Source organism: Ambystoma mexicanum, chromosome 9, assembly GCF_040938575.1.
Source record: "Ambystoma mexicanum isolate Mex_15411 chromosome 9, UKY_AmexF1_1, whole genome shotgun sequence".
Classification (NCBI taxonomy): Eukaryota; Metazoa; Chordata; class Amphibia; order Caudata; family Ambystomatidae; genus Ambystoma; species Ambystoma mexicanum.
In genome coordinates this window covers 531090506-531106185 of record NC_090931.1, presented here as the reverse complement: position 1 = coordinate 531106185, position 15680 = coordinate 531090506, and the positions used below count along the sequence as shown (strand labels likewise).

At 53.0% G+C, this 15680-nt stretch overlaps 1 protein-coding gene across 2 annotated transcripts in view; it reads right to left on the bottom strand.

Annotated features, from left to right (window-relative positions):
- Positions 1–14914, bottom strand: part of TBX2 (T-box transcription factor 2) — a 29343-nt gene extending 14429 nt beyond the window's left edge. The window contains exons 1-6 of one of the 2 annotated variants that reach the window (XM_069615080.1): positions 13674–14914; positions 10741–11008; positions 6904–6963; positions 4934–5080; positions 1866–1942; positions 421–590 (exon numbers count right to left, since the gene is read on the bottom strand). In XM_069615080.1, coding sequence (XP_069471181.1) covers positions 421–590; positions 1866–1942; positions 4934–5080; positions 6904–6963; positions 10741–11008; positions 13674–14062 — 1111 coding nt within the window. In that variant the 5' untranslated portion in view covers positions 14063–14914. The remainder of the gene's footprint in view (positions 1–420; positions 591–1865; positions 1943–4933; positions 5081–6903; positions 6964–10740; positions 11009–13673) is intronic. The other variant, XM_069615081.1, reaches the window with a different exon arrangement.
- Positions 14915–15680: the final 766 nt, after the last annotated feature.

The window sequence follows — 15680 nt, the reverse complement described above, 5'->3', positions numbered from 1 at the left end:
CTGGGAAAGCCATGGTATGCATTGATTAGTCGCACCAGCTCAGCAGGTTTGTGTTGAGGCAGGGTGGCAACACTAAATCCGTGGCTGAGTCTAAGGGGCGTAGCTCTGTGCTTGTGGGACATTAGGTGCTGGAATAGCATCATACCTTTAACTCTGTGCCTGTGTCTCAGAGGATACGGGGGGGCGACTGGGGTTCACTTTTGGGGTGAAGAATGGCTTGTCAGAAGGATGGGAGCTGGAGTCATGGTCGTCTTCAGGGCCTTTGCTGGGATTTTTACCACCCTTCGGCTGGCAACTGAGACACATTTGCTGTTTGTAGGGTACGAAGTTGCCTCCTGCGGCCTATACCCTGGTGGGTGCGTCGTATTGCCCTGCCCTTGAGCTATCTTGCATGAATCCATGAATCGGGAAGGGCCTTACCTCTGATGCTACGGCTAAGTCTCAGGGGGCTGGGCTCTGCACTCATGGGTGAGTTCAGGATGTCCCTGCCCAGGGAGGGCTCGCAGGAGGACGCATCAGACTCTGCGCCATCGCGCTCAGGTCTGCAGTGGTCCTCGTACATCCGCAGGGACGGCAGGGTGAGCTGCTTCCTGTGGGAACACAAAATGTGGGACAGGTCACCACTGTGCATGAAGAACATGCATACACATATAACACCACAAGAAGTCTACACCCAAACACAGCCCTTCTCCAAACAAAGCAACTGCACACATAACCCATCACACAAACACATACACATATACCCCCACCCTGAATACAGAGCCTATTGTAAAAAAAAAAAAGCCACCATCCACAGCTTCACACCACTATGCTAAACACAGAGCCCCACGCAGCTTTCAAGGCACTACCAAAGTGGATTCAATCCCTGGTCCAGCGCTTAGAAGCAAGAGGAGGCCGGCATTAAGCATGATATAAATCACCCAAAAATGGTTTTTAAGTTAAAAAAGTGTAATTGTCAACCCTCACCTAATCCCAGTGGATTAACTTTACTGAAAATGTTGGGGAACATGACATCTAAATGAAAGAGGCTCCTCCTAAATGAGTGGGACAAAATGGTGTGCCACAAAAGTTGTGAGGGGGCGGGGGCTAAAATGACACCCATGAACCGCTGCCACATAACCCTTGACATAAAGTTTGTACACAAACACAGCGCCATGGTTCACGCTAGCAGATGCGCCAGTGGGCCTGGGGGCCACTTCCGGTGGTGCGGTGCACAGTACCAATACCGTGAACATTACATGTACACCCAAAACACACAAATCCCTGCAAAGACAGGACTTCAGGGATGGATTTTCCAAGATTCCACACGTCCTAGAGAGATCCCACCTCAACGCAACCCAACGGCTATGGCCAGCAATCCAACAGGTTCACCAAAACAAGCTTCCCAGTCATTGCGGCAGAACAATGGAACCCTCTCCCTCCTGCGCTCAGAAGTAAAGAATCAGACCCGACTTCCCGAAGAGCCCTTAAGACCGGGCAGCGTGCCTGATCAGCCACCCCAGAGGTTGCGAGCTACGAACCTTCCGGCCATTGTGTATACTGCACAATCTTTGTGCATATACTATGCACTCTCTGACCTTAACTGACATATACTGCTCTCTCAGGCCCACAGCCTCAGGAAACATGTAACTTGATGCAAGCAACAGCGCCTAGGGGCCTAACTGTTTAGGTGCACTCTACAAGTGTAAACATAAATAAATAAACGTAACTTTAAGGAACAGAGAAATGGGAAAAGCAGTGGATGGGGTTCTGGGCATGTAACAGGCCTGATTTACAAAACGATTTTCAATGGGATTACGTCTCTGCAGACAGAACCCCCCCCCACACACACACACGCACACACAACCAAGAACCCCCCAGCGTACCTCTTCTCCCTTCTTCCATTGCCAGTGTCTCGGAACCCCTTTGCGAACGGATTGTTGTCGATCTTGAGCTGTGTAATCTGCAAAGCAAGGAGGGAGGGGTCACTTAACCGCCTGCAATATGGTCGAGCGCCCAGCGCCGGTCATTAGAACGCGTATAAAGCCTTCCTGGTAGAACATCGTGTTTGGCGGCTGCAAAGTTCGGAACCCCCAGGCCTTCATGTACTGTAGATCTCTGGTTTAACACACCGCAGGCTTTATTAAAAATGATGCTGAGGTTTACAGTGAATAATTTATCGCGCCCTAATGATAGGAAGTTATTTTTCACGGCCCCCCAGGGGCCGCGCTGGCGACTAAACAGCGGCGCGCTGGTTAAAAGCTATTCTTATCTGGCGCTCTAGACTGGCATGGTGCTGGCGACACTGGGACGATTAATAATTCAGACTTTTGAAATATGTCCCCTGGATAAATCCAGCCTTTAAAAATGCATGCCCGCCCGACCCACGCAACAGCACGAGGCAGGGCTGCAGCGTGTCTGCCCGGCATCAACCCGGGCTCCCTGAGAAAAGGGGGGGGTGCGGGCGACGTCCCCTGGGGGCCACCGAGCGAGGCGAGTTGGCCTGCTCCACGAAAGCTGTAAGCCAGGGGAGCAAACTGGGGTGCGCGGATTACTGCTCTTATGTATGGCCTGGGACTTTTGGGGAGACGTCCGCAGCTGAGGACGCAGTGTGTTCTGGGTGTATTATTAACAATTTAAGAATGTATGTACACACGCGCGTATATGTGCATTCTAGAAGTAAAAGAGCAAAAGTACCTATTTCCATTAGACTAATGTAAAATTAGCACCTCGACTTGAGAACAGCCGTTTTTCCCGAAATATTATATATATATATAAAATATATAAAATTCCTGTCGATTTTTCATCACTTAATGAAAACGGAAATATAAAAACACCTTGCAATTCCATAGCGTTTCTTACTGTGTTATGCGTTTCCGGGCGCTGTAAGGATTACCCAACTTAATGGCACATAAAGTATGTACATCGGAAGGATAAAATGCTGACATTCGACCCGCTGAGCAGCAGGAGCTTGACTCACTGAGCCCTCTGACCTGCACAAACGGATTGCGATGTGCACAGCGGGCGTCGCAGGGCGCATGCGCCGGAGTATTTGGTCACATGGGGAGGGTGACACGCCACCCGTGTCGAATGCCACCACACACACACGTTTTTCCGGGCTCTAAATTGACAGTGGTCCCAGGCCTGAAAGTGCGAGGCTTAAAGTTTACGATGCAAACACGCCGGGCAGGACCCTGAGCCTCTGCACCCAATTGACATCGGGTGTTTGGCCATGAGGGAGCGGGAGCGACCCCGTACCCCCCCCCCCACACACACCCCACACCCCCACCACCACCACTCCCCTCTGGTATTCTACAAGCAAACGAGAAGCGGCCCTCGAGAGAGGACTGCGATTTCTAACGTGTACGCACAAGCCAGGGCCACACAAGCCGCGTTCAGCCGAATGACCTCCCCCCAGGAAAGCTGGGCCTTCCGACATCTCTTGTGGCGGAGGCGGCACTCTAGCCGCTATATGGAGGCGCCTGTGGCAACTAAGCACAGGGTCCATGCGGTTATGAAGGGCACCGAGGACAAAGTCACGGGAAATGACAACAAAGAAACAAATATTAGTGCACAGATGAAATCAAGAGCAAATAACCTAAACGAGCTGAAAGCGGACAATGGTTAATGAGATAGCGAGCGAGAAAAGAAGGACGACAGATAAAGAAAAATAGAAAAGGGACATTGAAAATGGAAAACAGCGAAAAGGGTAAAGAGACAGGATGAAAGGCAAATAGGGGGTGTGGGAAACAAAAACGGTGCCCAAAAGAAGAGGAAGAAGGGGGGAAGTTAGGGGCTGCAAATAAGTTATGTCAGCCTCTGGGTGAAGCGGCAAAGATAAGAGAAAGGTGCATGAGAGGGCCGATAAAGGTGCACATGTCATCTCAGCCCCTGGGTGAAGCGGCAAAGATAAGAGAAAGGTGCATGAGAGGGCCGATAAAGGTGCACATGTCATCTCAGCCCCTGGGTGAAGCGGCAAAGATAAGAGAAAGGTGCATGAGAGGGCCGATAAAGGTGCACATGTCATCTCAGCCCCTGGGTGAAGCGGCAAAGATAAGAGAAAGGTGCATGAGAGGGCCGATAAAGGTGCACGTCATCTCAGCCCCTGGGTGAAGCGGCAAAGATAAGAGAAAGGTGCATGAGAGGGCCGATAAAGGTGCACATGTCATCTGAGCCCCTGGGTGAAGCGGCAAAGATAAGAGAAAGGTGCATGAGAGGGCCGATAAAGGTGCACATGTCATCTCAGCCCCTGGGTGAAGCGGCAAAGATAAGAGAAAGGTGCATGAGAGGGCCGATAAAGGTGCACGTCATCTCAGCCCCTGGGTGAAGCGGCAAAGATAAGAGAAAGGTGCATGAGAGGGCCGATAAAGGTGCACATGTCATCTCAGCCTCTGGGTGAAGCGGCAAAGATAAGAGAAAGGCGCCGGTAAAGGTGCACATGTCGTCTCAGCCCCTGGGTGAAAGAGAGAGGCCGGTACAGGTGCACATGGCATCTCTGCCCCTGGGTGAAAGAGAGAGGCCGGTACAGGTGCACATGTCGTCTCAGCCCCAAAATGCACTGCGTAAAGACTGCTTGTGGAGTGGGACATTACATGGTGTGCCGGTCATGGGTGGGAAGGGTCAGCGCGTGATTCTATAGGGGCCAGGAATTGAGGCCCTACATTTCTCGCTGGACTCCTGCCAACAAAAAAACAGAGGGCACCCTGCCCTACTTACCCTCTGCCAACGCCGAGGGTCGTCTAAGACATGACCCCTTGCCCTAAGTCCCCCCCTCCAGAGCACAATGTGTAAATGTATCCTGCGCCCCAATGTAGGGTGCTGTGGGTCGCAGCTGTCATATCGCCCCGCCCCAGTGGGGTTTTATTGGATCGAACCAGCAACATGGCCCCTCGGCCTCTGCCCCAGAGGCACCCCGCCCTCACGGCCCCCGGGGGTTGGGGTTTGAGGGGCGTACCTTGTCGTTCTGGTAGGCGGTCACGGCGATGAAGTCGGTCTCCGGGAACACGTAGGTGCGGAAGGTGCTGTAGGGCAGCTTGAGGATGTCGTTGGCCCGCACGATGTGGAAGCGCGGCTGGTATTTGTGCATGGAATTCAGGATGGTCTGGGGGGAGAAAAGGACATTATCTATCATCGAGGCCCCCCAGGAAAGAAGCGTACAAAAACAGCTCATGCCCACACATCATCAACTATCGATTAAATCATCAAAACACCAGCGGGCACCGACAGGCCAGCTTCTTTCTCAGCCGCTCGAGTCACTGCACGCCCCATGCCAGGAGGTCGAAGCTCGTGCAGGCGTGTTTCGATGTGCATGCTGGTACTCGTAGTCCCATGTTAATAACGGGAAAAACACAACTGACAGTCTCAGATCACATCAAAATACGACCGGGTGTGCATCTTCCAAATGCCACGGGGCAGGGTCTCCGGTGTGCAGGTGCCGGGCCATCCGGGTTATACATTAAATAATAACGCCCCTTAAATGCACAGCACAGGACCAGATCCTGATATGGCTGAACTTTAATATGTGTGTCTCATCTATCTTGGTGTGTGTGTATGTGTGTGTATATATATATTCACAATTCGATGGTGTATGTGGTGTGGGCGACTGTTCGTCAAAGAAGCCTCGGCCATGTTAACGCGCCCGGCCATGCTATAAGCCAGGAAGCTGGACACCCTTTGCACCCTCCCATGCCCCCCCCCATAACCCGCGAGGCAAATTGGCTCGCATTATTTCATTGACGCCGGAATATCAGCGGGCGCGGGGATGCTCCGCTCCCTGCCAGGCGTTCTTAATAAAGTTATTTTTCTGACGATCGCAGGCGTTTTCGAGCCCACTAAACGGGTTATAAGGCGATAGAAGTGGCAGCGCTGCCGTGGCCACTGGGACAGCGAGTCTGGGAGCGCCGCGCAGCGGGAGTCTATGGCAGCGGGATGGGGTAAAGGGTCCCGGACAGTCCCGGCCATCTCCTGCCGCTGTCCCAGGGGGGGTGGGGGCCTGGTCCGGACCGGGGTGTAAGGGCAGCCGGGCATATAACCTGCTTTCCCAGACGGCATGATAGAGAGCTCCCCCTGCAGCGCCCGGCCAGCCTCCCAACAGACACCACCGGCGAAAATATGGAAGCACTTCGCGTATTTTCTTCAAACCCACATTTAAAAAAAAAAAAAACGAATAAAGCCTGCAGCCCTGGGCATGGGTCCAGGTGTCCGTGCAAGCCCGCCCGAGATGAGCCCACGGAGCCCGAGTCAGAAGTGACAAGGAGCTCTGGCCTGGGAGGGGGTCTCTGAAATTAGGGGCACGGGCTTCCCCTGTATAAACTGCTTTGCTTCTCAGGGCTACAAAACCCTGCTCCCTCAGCCGGGTCGGACTCGGGCATCACATTGTCTCGGCACCAACGAAAAAGTGTTCTCCCAGTTGCAAAAGGAAATTCGTTAATTTTGTGACGCTGTCTGAATAGTACCCAAGGGGGAGGTTTTTGATAAAAATGTGATGCAAAATGTACATTTTAAAGAATATTTACTCAGCAACACTGGTCAAAACTATCAGCCGAATTTATACAATTCTACATTTGTCTAACTCTGCGGTGTACGTTGTATTCGGCAAAATATATTACATTCAAAATGATGCGTTCGATTGAAACGCAGGTCCCCTCCTCTCTCTGCCCTGGAAAGAAACAATTATACTTCATTGACACGAATACTTTTACAATTGCGAGCCGTGCATTCATAAAGCGCCTTGCCAGCTCCTCGGGGCGCTGCACCACTACACACCAGAAGGCTGGCTCCAAGACACTTTGTATAGGCATACAACAAAGACACAGTATTGGGAAACAGGCCCACATTCAGAACAACAGCAATGGGTTAAAATAATGTTTTGGTGCATGTGCAAAGGGAGAGAAAATAAAATAACCTGCCCCCCCAAATCCTTACATTGTATGTTGGATGTTCTTGTCGGTGTTCAGTGTCCCTTGTGCCAGACCACACGTGTATCTGTGAAAATACATGTTACTATTTTGTAGGACGAGGCTTAACGATTAAACTGTAACTGTTCGCAAACAACCCCGCCACAGCGCCCAGAAGACCACAGCGCTTTCTCTAAAAAAAAAAAAATTCAAAAAAATCTATAACAAGCAGAAGAGGTAAGTGGGCGCTCTCGGTCAAACAAGGTCTCTGGAGCCAGGAAATGACCGCTCTCATCTCTCCCCGGTTTGAGGGGTGGGGGCCGATTGCACAGTGCATGCACCCACACGTCCCCCAATGTACACTGGCCAGCAGCACTGTGGTCTCCCCACCACCCCTGACTCCCTACCAGTCAAGCTCCCACAGTTGCCAAGCAGGATCCGTCGATTTGCTTTATTTTTACACAAACAGAAATGTGAACGGGCAATCAATACCGAAATAAATAGGCGTTTAAAAGAATCCATCACAGGCGAGAGGAAGGGAGGAGGCGAGCAGGAAAATAACCCCAACTTCAATTACTGTCGCCTCTCCCTCAAGATCCCAAGAAACCCCCGCTCGAGTGAATACCAGGCAGGTTGGGGCAAAAGAAAACCCAGAAAGTAAAAGCGTAAAATAAGGGTTATGCTACAACATATCTTTATTTTGTCTCAAAAGTCCCAAAAGGACGATTTACCATCTGTTTAGCAACTGGGCATTACCTTTTTCAATTGGACAATCTATGTTACAAAACACGGAAAATATTAGATAATTAAGCAGCTGTTAACCCCCCCCCCCTTTCCGCCGCTCGTAGAAATAGCGTAGAAACGCCACTTGTGTATATTTCACGCAACACAACCTCATCTAGGGGTGGGCGTCCTTTAGCTGTGACACCCAGAGTCATGGAAGGTGACCAGGAAACTACGCGAGAGGGGAGACGGGGCACATTTTCCGCCCGTCCGCGTGCAGGCTCGTGTGGTGAAGTGCGGGCATGTGGGGTCCACCGGCGCCGTGTCCCGCTCTCGCAGGAGCTGCGCGGGCATTTGGGGGTATCTATGTGGGGTGCACACTATTATCGCGGGGACATGCTCAGCGCACGCTCGACTGAAGCCACCCGGCCCCGCACAGCCTCGCTGACCTCATTTCCAGCCGCCATAATCCCCACAACCAAGTGCAGCCTTGTAGCCAATCTGTTATATCACCCCAGACCCCCAAACCTCCTTATTAGTCGCATGACGCATGTGACGTGAACGATTATCGGGCAGTCAGGGGGGCACACGAGACCCAGATGGTTGGGACGGTTGGAGTTCTGTTTTGTGCTCCGATATAATAAAACCCCATCACACAGGACCTCTGCCCGTGTCTGTGGCAGAATTCCCCAAATAACAGCCAGGAAATATACTCCCCGGGAGCCAGTCCGGACCTTTTAAACGTCTAAAGCTCTCCAACCTTTGGGGTTTTACAGGGAAGTTTGCGGTTGAAATGTCAACAAAAAACGCGAGGATTTGGCTTTTCTGCATAAATACCGCGGGGGGCGGGAGTTCGTGCGCCCCAGATGGGAGTGACGTCAGAGAGAGGGGCAGAAAACATGACTCTCCAGAAATGCCCGTGTTTCAGGAGGGAGCGTCAGCCAGTGTTGCACAAGGCGATTTCACCGGGACACAGTCAGGCGCCCCTTCCTGCGGCCCCTGGGCCTCTCCCTGCACCAAGTGCAGCCTTTAATCCTCCCGGCAGAAATTATGTGCGCTTCCTCGTTCTCACGTTTACCGGCTCCCTGGAGGTCACAGGCCAAATACAAAGCCTTTCTCAAAACCCACAGAACGGCCCTTTTCTTGAACTCTACCTTGAAGGGAAAGACTCTTATGGCCGGGGTTCTCTAAATCTATCGATTTTCACGACTGACTTAGTTTTGTCACCATCCGTGAAAGTGTGCGCGCAATGATGGTGCATTGAAAACATGGAAACGCGGACTACCTCGGAGGGGAAACGTTTAGCATTCAATAACTAAAATAGATAATCCTAATTAAGGGATTGACGCGTACGTGTCTTTTCGAACAACGCATGTATATATATATATATATATATATATATATTTCTATATTTCCCCAACCCAAACCCCCCACATCAAACAGCCCTGTTCTTTTTTTTTATTATGTGTGACTTTGGATGGGCAGGGGGCGCTAGTTGTACTGTCCTTTTAAAGCTCGCCTGTTTTCCTTCCGTGGAGTGAGCGCATTATTTCTGATCACTTACTCCACGTCCCCTTGCGCCCTGGATCACTAGTGGCACGCGTTGTTTGCTCGCTGTGCGCACACTCACTCCGTGGCACAAAAATTGTGAGGGTTTTATAAACCGTGTACAGCTGCTCCCCCAAACAGCAGCCAGTGCACGGCCCATTATGAAGAGGTGCCAACGCCGTGCGAGCGGTGCCGCGGGTAATGGCGCCTTGCGATGCGGTGTAGCCTAGGCTGGGCACTAAACATGTATGACCTTGTCTACGTCACATGCATATGCTGCGGCCTTCGCCAGCACATCCCTGAGCGCGGCCCGGTGTGTCATGTGTCCAGATCCACAGGTTGGGCCCCTTTCTGGCGGTACAGGAAGAGGCCCAAACAGGCGCGAGCTGGCCCCACAGAGCAGTGCCCAAGCCAACAACGCAACATGCCGGCGTGGGCCGGTTTTTTGGGCCAATGTCGGCCCGTTTTATGAGTTCTTCACTATGCGGCTAGTAGTTTTGACCAGTGTTTCTGGACATTCTTTAATTGCACAATTAGAATTAGATATTTTCCCATAAACTCACACCTGGAGACTATTCAAACAGTGTCACAAAACGGAATAAATTGCCCTTTGCAACCGTGAGACACTTTTTAGTTTGAGCCCGAGAGCATTGTATGCCCCAGTCCGACCCTGGCCCCTGCAGCGTGTTTTTGAAGGCACCGCCTGCGCAGAATAACACGGGTTGGGGTAGTGGAAGAGCCCTCCCAGTGCCCCTGCCACCCCCAGCGGCAAGGCACCCCACATAGGCCAAGTTTGGGCGCTCGCACAGTGATGTCAGCTGCTGCCCCACTGAATGCGGAACAGGACACACGCTGCGGGTTATTTGAATGCGCAGACTATCAAACAATTCTGACAACGCCACCAGCAAATACACACTACTTGCCTATGGGGATAACGGTGATTATGGGCACGTTTGGAATAATGGCGGCGTCCACGATATTAATCATATTACGCAGGGAAGCAAGCACTTGGTCTATAAAGACGTCTCGCGAATGCGTAATATAATAATTCCCCCAGCCACACCATGCATTAGCTAGTAACACGCAGTGCTGCGGGCGTGATATAATAATTCCCCCAGCCACACCATGCATTAGCTGGTAACACGCAGTGCTGCGGGCGTGATATAATAATTCCCGCAGCCACACCATGCATTAGCTAGTAACACGCAGTGCTGCGGGCGTGATATAATAATTCCCCCAGCCACACCATGCATTAGCTAGTAACACGCAGTGCTGCGGGCGTAATATAATAATTCCCCCAGCCACACCATGCATTAGCTAGTAACACGCAGTGCTGGGGACGTAATATAATAATTCCCTCAGCCACACCATGCATTAGCTAGTAACACGCAGTGCTGGGGACGTAATATAATAATTCCCTCAGCCACACCATGCATTAGCTAGTAACACGCAGTGCTGGGGACGTAATATAATAATTCCCTCAGCCACACCATGCATTAGCTAGTAGCACGCAGTGTTGCGGCCCTTAATCCCATCGCTTGTACAAACCTCCCAACTCATAGGCCACTGGTGTGGAGGGGTGCGGGGTACTTACGAAGCCGTGCTTGTCGGAGATGTTGTTGGTGAGCTTCAGCTTGTGGAAGGCCACGGGCTTGGCCATCCACTGCTCGCCCGTGGCCGGGCTGTCCGGGTGGATGTACATACGCTTCGGCATCTCAGGGTCGGCCTTGCCGGCCACCATCCAGCGCGAGTTGTGGAACTTGTAGCGGCAGTCGTCGGCCGCCACGATGTCCATCAGCAGGATGTACTTGGCCTTCTTGTCCAGGCCGCTCACCCGCACCTTGAAGGGGGGGAACATGCGCCTGCGTGGGAGGGGAGACACAGGGGGGGGGGGCTGGTTAGTACACTGGGGGCACCACAAAGAAAACGCACAGACTGTACGCATAAATGCGTGCACAGCATGCATGTTACCCATGCAGGGATTTAATATACACACCTGAGTTTATATACACACGCTAAGAACATGGGCCCGATTCGTGGTATGTTTTGGACGGTGACTTTGCACTGCCGACACAAACCCTGATTCATGGAACTGTACAACATTTATTTTGTTCTGTTCAAAGTCAATGCATAGTAATTTTTGCAGTACAAAATTACCTTTGCACAGATTTATCCTGCAAAAATACACGCTGCACAGTTCCATGAAGCAGGGTTTGCTTCGGCAGTGCAAAGTCACTTTGAACCGTGCAAAAAATCCATCAGTCAGGTCCATAGTCACACAGTTTACACACCCACCTATAAAAATGCATAAACACTACACACAAAGATATACACACACACACCTAAACACTATACACACACACCTATACAAAACATATAGAGAGAGAGAGAGACAGAGGGAGAGGAAAGAGAGACAGACTAGTTTACAAAGTGTTTTTCGATGGGGATTTCCAAAAACGCGGTTGTAACTCCATCCCATTGTGTTTGTGTAAACCTCAAAGGTACGTACGCGCAAACAATATGAAGGCATAAGAGCATATAGACTGGCAGCGCCGCGGGCACGTCCGCAGATACACACACGCACTGCATTTGCAGGTATGAGGCTGTGTGTTTGGTGTAAATGTATGCGGGCATGTTTTGACACTGCAAATGCCAGCCACACTGCGTGGCAGTGCACACACATGCACATGGAGAATGATAACATCACGCGTATGCTAGTGTCACTCCTGTGTGCAGGACAGCCTCTAGGCACTAGGAGCCCGCAGGTGCTTGTCAGGACGGCCTGCACGGGCTTTTGAGGGTCGCGTACGGTGGTGCTAGGTGCAGGCTAGCCCCATGGGCTACGTTTTAGTCAATGGACATGGTATTACCCAAAAAACTGCCCGTCTGATTAGGCGGGCGGGAAATTAAGCGCCCCAACAGCTGTTTACCCCCGCCCCTGACGTTCTACTGGGCCCATATTGCGTGGGGGTTGGGGGGGGGGCACGGCACACATTGGCTGTTGCCACGCGGAAGATCTAAGACCCCTAACATAGTGCGAGGGTGGGACTCATCCTGTGGGGCTACTGGGACAGGGCCGCGTACATCCATTGCGGGAGAGATGCCCCACCCCTTGCAGCTTTACTGGGCGAGTTTTAAGGGGTCACGGGCTGGCCAAAGTGTTGGACTAAGAGGAGGGCAAATAATTCGCGCATGAACATGGGGCAGCGCTTTTAATGACTTTCCGCTTACAAAGGTGAAATAATGCGCAGTGCACAAGATGCTTATATGTGTTGCACTTAACGCAAACTCGGGTTCCACTGTACATATAGAAGGCCAAGGGCTGCTGGATCTTATTGATACGAATTCAGAGAGTTCGGGCAGCTGCCTCCTTCGGCAACAACATAATGTTGGCGCTTTAATCAAAATAACACGTATTATTTTGATGGCTGGTGGGGCTAATTATTGCCAGCCATTTACACGCTATAGTTCCCTAATTGCCTGGACTCCGATTATGCTTCATTTTGAGGACCGCAAATTGATGCGTTTTTTAAACAATGTAATTGGGGAAAACTCAAGCGGAACATGCCGCGCACACATTTGTGTGTAGAACAGAAACACACATCAATATCTCCACACCACACACCTGATTTACACACGAGGCCCTGTCATTGGAATTGAAATGATTGTTGCGTTTCCGTGTGCGGGGCCGCTCCCTGCCCCCCCCCCCCCCGTTTCTTTCCACGGAGACGTAGCGATGCCCCCATTTCTTGGGCCACTCAAGCTGGGGTGTGTGGGCCGATAGGGGGGCATTCTCAATGACCCCGTGGTGTGAATTCCCGACCCCTCCTCTGCAGCGCCTGCAAAGGCACAGCTAAGATGTCCCTGTGTACGAGCTATAACTGTCTCATGTCTGGGGGCGAGCGCTGTATAAACAGCTGAGTTGTTATGTAGAGGAGAACTTCGCGCGGGCAGCGAGGTTTTCTCTTCGATATATTGGACTATAATCCGTGTATGCGCCGTCTGTCCCGGGCACCCAACCTTTCTATATTACTAGTAAAGTCCTGCCCCGAGAGCTCCCCGCTGCCCTCTGACCCAAGACACACACCCACAGGATGGCTCCCTGATTTAAACACTGAGAGGGAGCGTGGGCACCTTGACGCCAATGGACTCCCTGCAGGACGCCAAGGGTTACCCCTGCAGCTGAGTAGGGGGGCGGGGGGGAGGGCACGTCCCGATCAGCCCGTGTTGTTGCTCACTGGTCTCGCAACTGAATGGATAAGACTGGGGGACTTGACCCTATGCCCCCGTTTCATGGATCCTCACCATTCTAGGCCAGGAGAGGTCTGGCATCCACCCCAGTGCCCCCGCCCCCCTTGACCCCGCGGTGCCGCCTGATTGTCTGCATCTAGATTTGGGGGGAGGTGCTGGGGCTACAGAGTAGTGTTAAGGAGTCGATTAGGGTAGGGGGGGGGGGTACTGTGTCGTGGATTGGTGGTCAGGAGTACCTTCCTACGGGGTGTCTTGCCAGGCCCGTCCCCTCCTCACCTGCCGGACTTGGTGATGACCATCTCGGTGCCCAGCTTGTGGAACTGGTCCCAGAGCTCCTTGGCCTCCAGCGTGACCTTGGGGTCATCGTCCACCTCGTCGTCGGGCTCCAGGCTCTTGAGGGAGCGCAGGTGGGCGGCGGCGGCGGCGGCCGCCTGCTGTTGTTGGTGCTGATGGTGGCCCAGGGCCGAGGACACCGCATGCAGGCCGGCCTCGGACAGCCCGCCGTCCGCCTTGCCCAGCGCCGAGGGAGGCAGCGCCAGTCCTGGGAAGAAGGAGGGCTGCGCTGCCGCCAGGAAGGCGGACATCGGGAAGTCGGCCGGGCGGGGAGGCGCCGCGTGGAACGGGTGGTAGGCCATGGCAGTCCCCGAGAAGGCTGGATCTCTCATGGGGGCATCCACAGGTCCGGGAAACTGTGATCGGGGGCGGCGGATCAGCACTGTCCGGGGGTCAGGAGTGTCTCGTGATAAGGAGTGTCCGAGAAAGCAGGATCCGCTGGAACAAGAGTGAATATGCAGTACAAAGATCGATTATCGCATGGGAAGCGCCGACCTCCGTCCTAGCTGTGCTGTCTCCAAGCGAGGGGGCTGCGGCGCCCTGCTGGGCTGTCCGGCAGTCCTTGTGGGCACCCCGATCCCCCGGGTGTCCAAGGACAATATTCACCGGTCCTGGGTGTGACTGGCGTCTCGGGAGGTCCCGGGTGTTGCTCTTCCCAGCTGTGGCTCAGCTCCTCTGCCGGTGGTGGGCTGGATTCCTGGCTTCCCGGATCTGTATGTGGGGGTCTACCCGGCCCAGGCTGACCTGCGATCCCACTCGCCAGCGGACTGGCCTCCGCTGCCCACAGGTATCCGCCCTGCCCTGCGTGCCTCTCGGAGGACTCCGGGTCCGGTGCGGGCTCCGGCCACCTCTGTCTCGGTTGCTGGCGGGACCCCTCTGCTCACACGTGTCCCCGCTGCCCAGTCTCTGCTCTCTCCTACAGCCGTGCTTTCCCTGGGGCTGGTGCGGGCTGCCTGGCTCCCGCCTCTGCTGGGTTTGTGCTCGGTTGCGGGCTGGACTCCTCTGCTCACATGTGTCCTCTCTGCCCGGCTCCCCCCGCACTAATGAACCAAACCTCTTTGATTGCTGATTTTACGCTTTTCCGACCAATTGTGGCTCTCCAAAGGCGGGGTCTGACAGCTCGGGCCGTGCCCGGTGGGTGCGGAGAGAGGGGGGAAGGTGTCGGGAGCATCAGCAAAGAGGAAACATGTCAACAGAGTGAGAGAAGAGCCAATAGGGAGGAAAGGGGGGGAGGCGGCCCCTCCCACCGCAGCTCACTCTCAGCACTCTTGGGCAGGGCTCACAGTGCGGCCAGAGGCAAGGGGGCTCCGGGCTGCAATGGCAGGGCATAAAAGGACACTTTCCAGGCTCTGGGCTGAGGGTGACAAGGAGCCGTGGTGGCGAGCAGCCCCAGGCTTCGGCAGCAAAGGGGAAGCCTGCCACGACCAAAGGAGTTTAGAGGAGTTGGAGAAGCGAAAGGGAGCTAAACAACCAAAGGGGTCATTGATATCAAGGAAGGACTCGTTTTCAAAGAGGCACTGACACCCAAAAAGGAAACCGACATCTGAAGGACACTGGAACCCACATAAAAACTGACATCCAAATTAACACTGACACTGAAAGAGACAATGAAATCCAAAACAAATGTATATGCAATATACAAGCTGACATCCAAAGAGAGACTGACATACAGTGGGGAAAGTGACATCCAAACTGACACCCAAAGAAACACAAACACTCAAAGAGAGCTTGACATCCAAAGGGCAACTGACATTCAGAAAGACAGTGAACTCCGAAGGGAAACTGACACCCGAAGAGACAGTGACATCCAATCCAGACTGACAGCCAAAGAGACGCTGACACCCACGGGGTAAACTGATTCCCAACGAGACACTGGCATCCAAAGAAAAACTGGCATGCAAAGGAAAAACGTACTTCCAACGAGAAAGTGACATCCAATGGGGAAGTAAA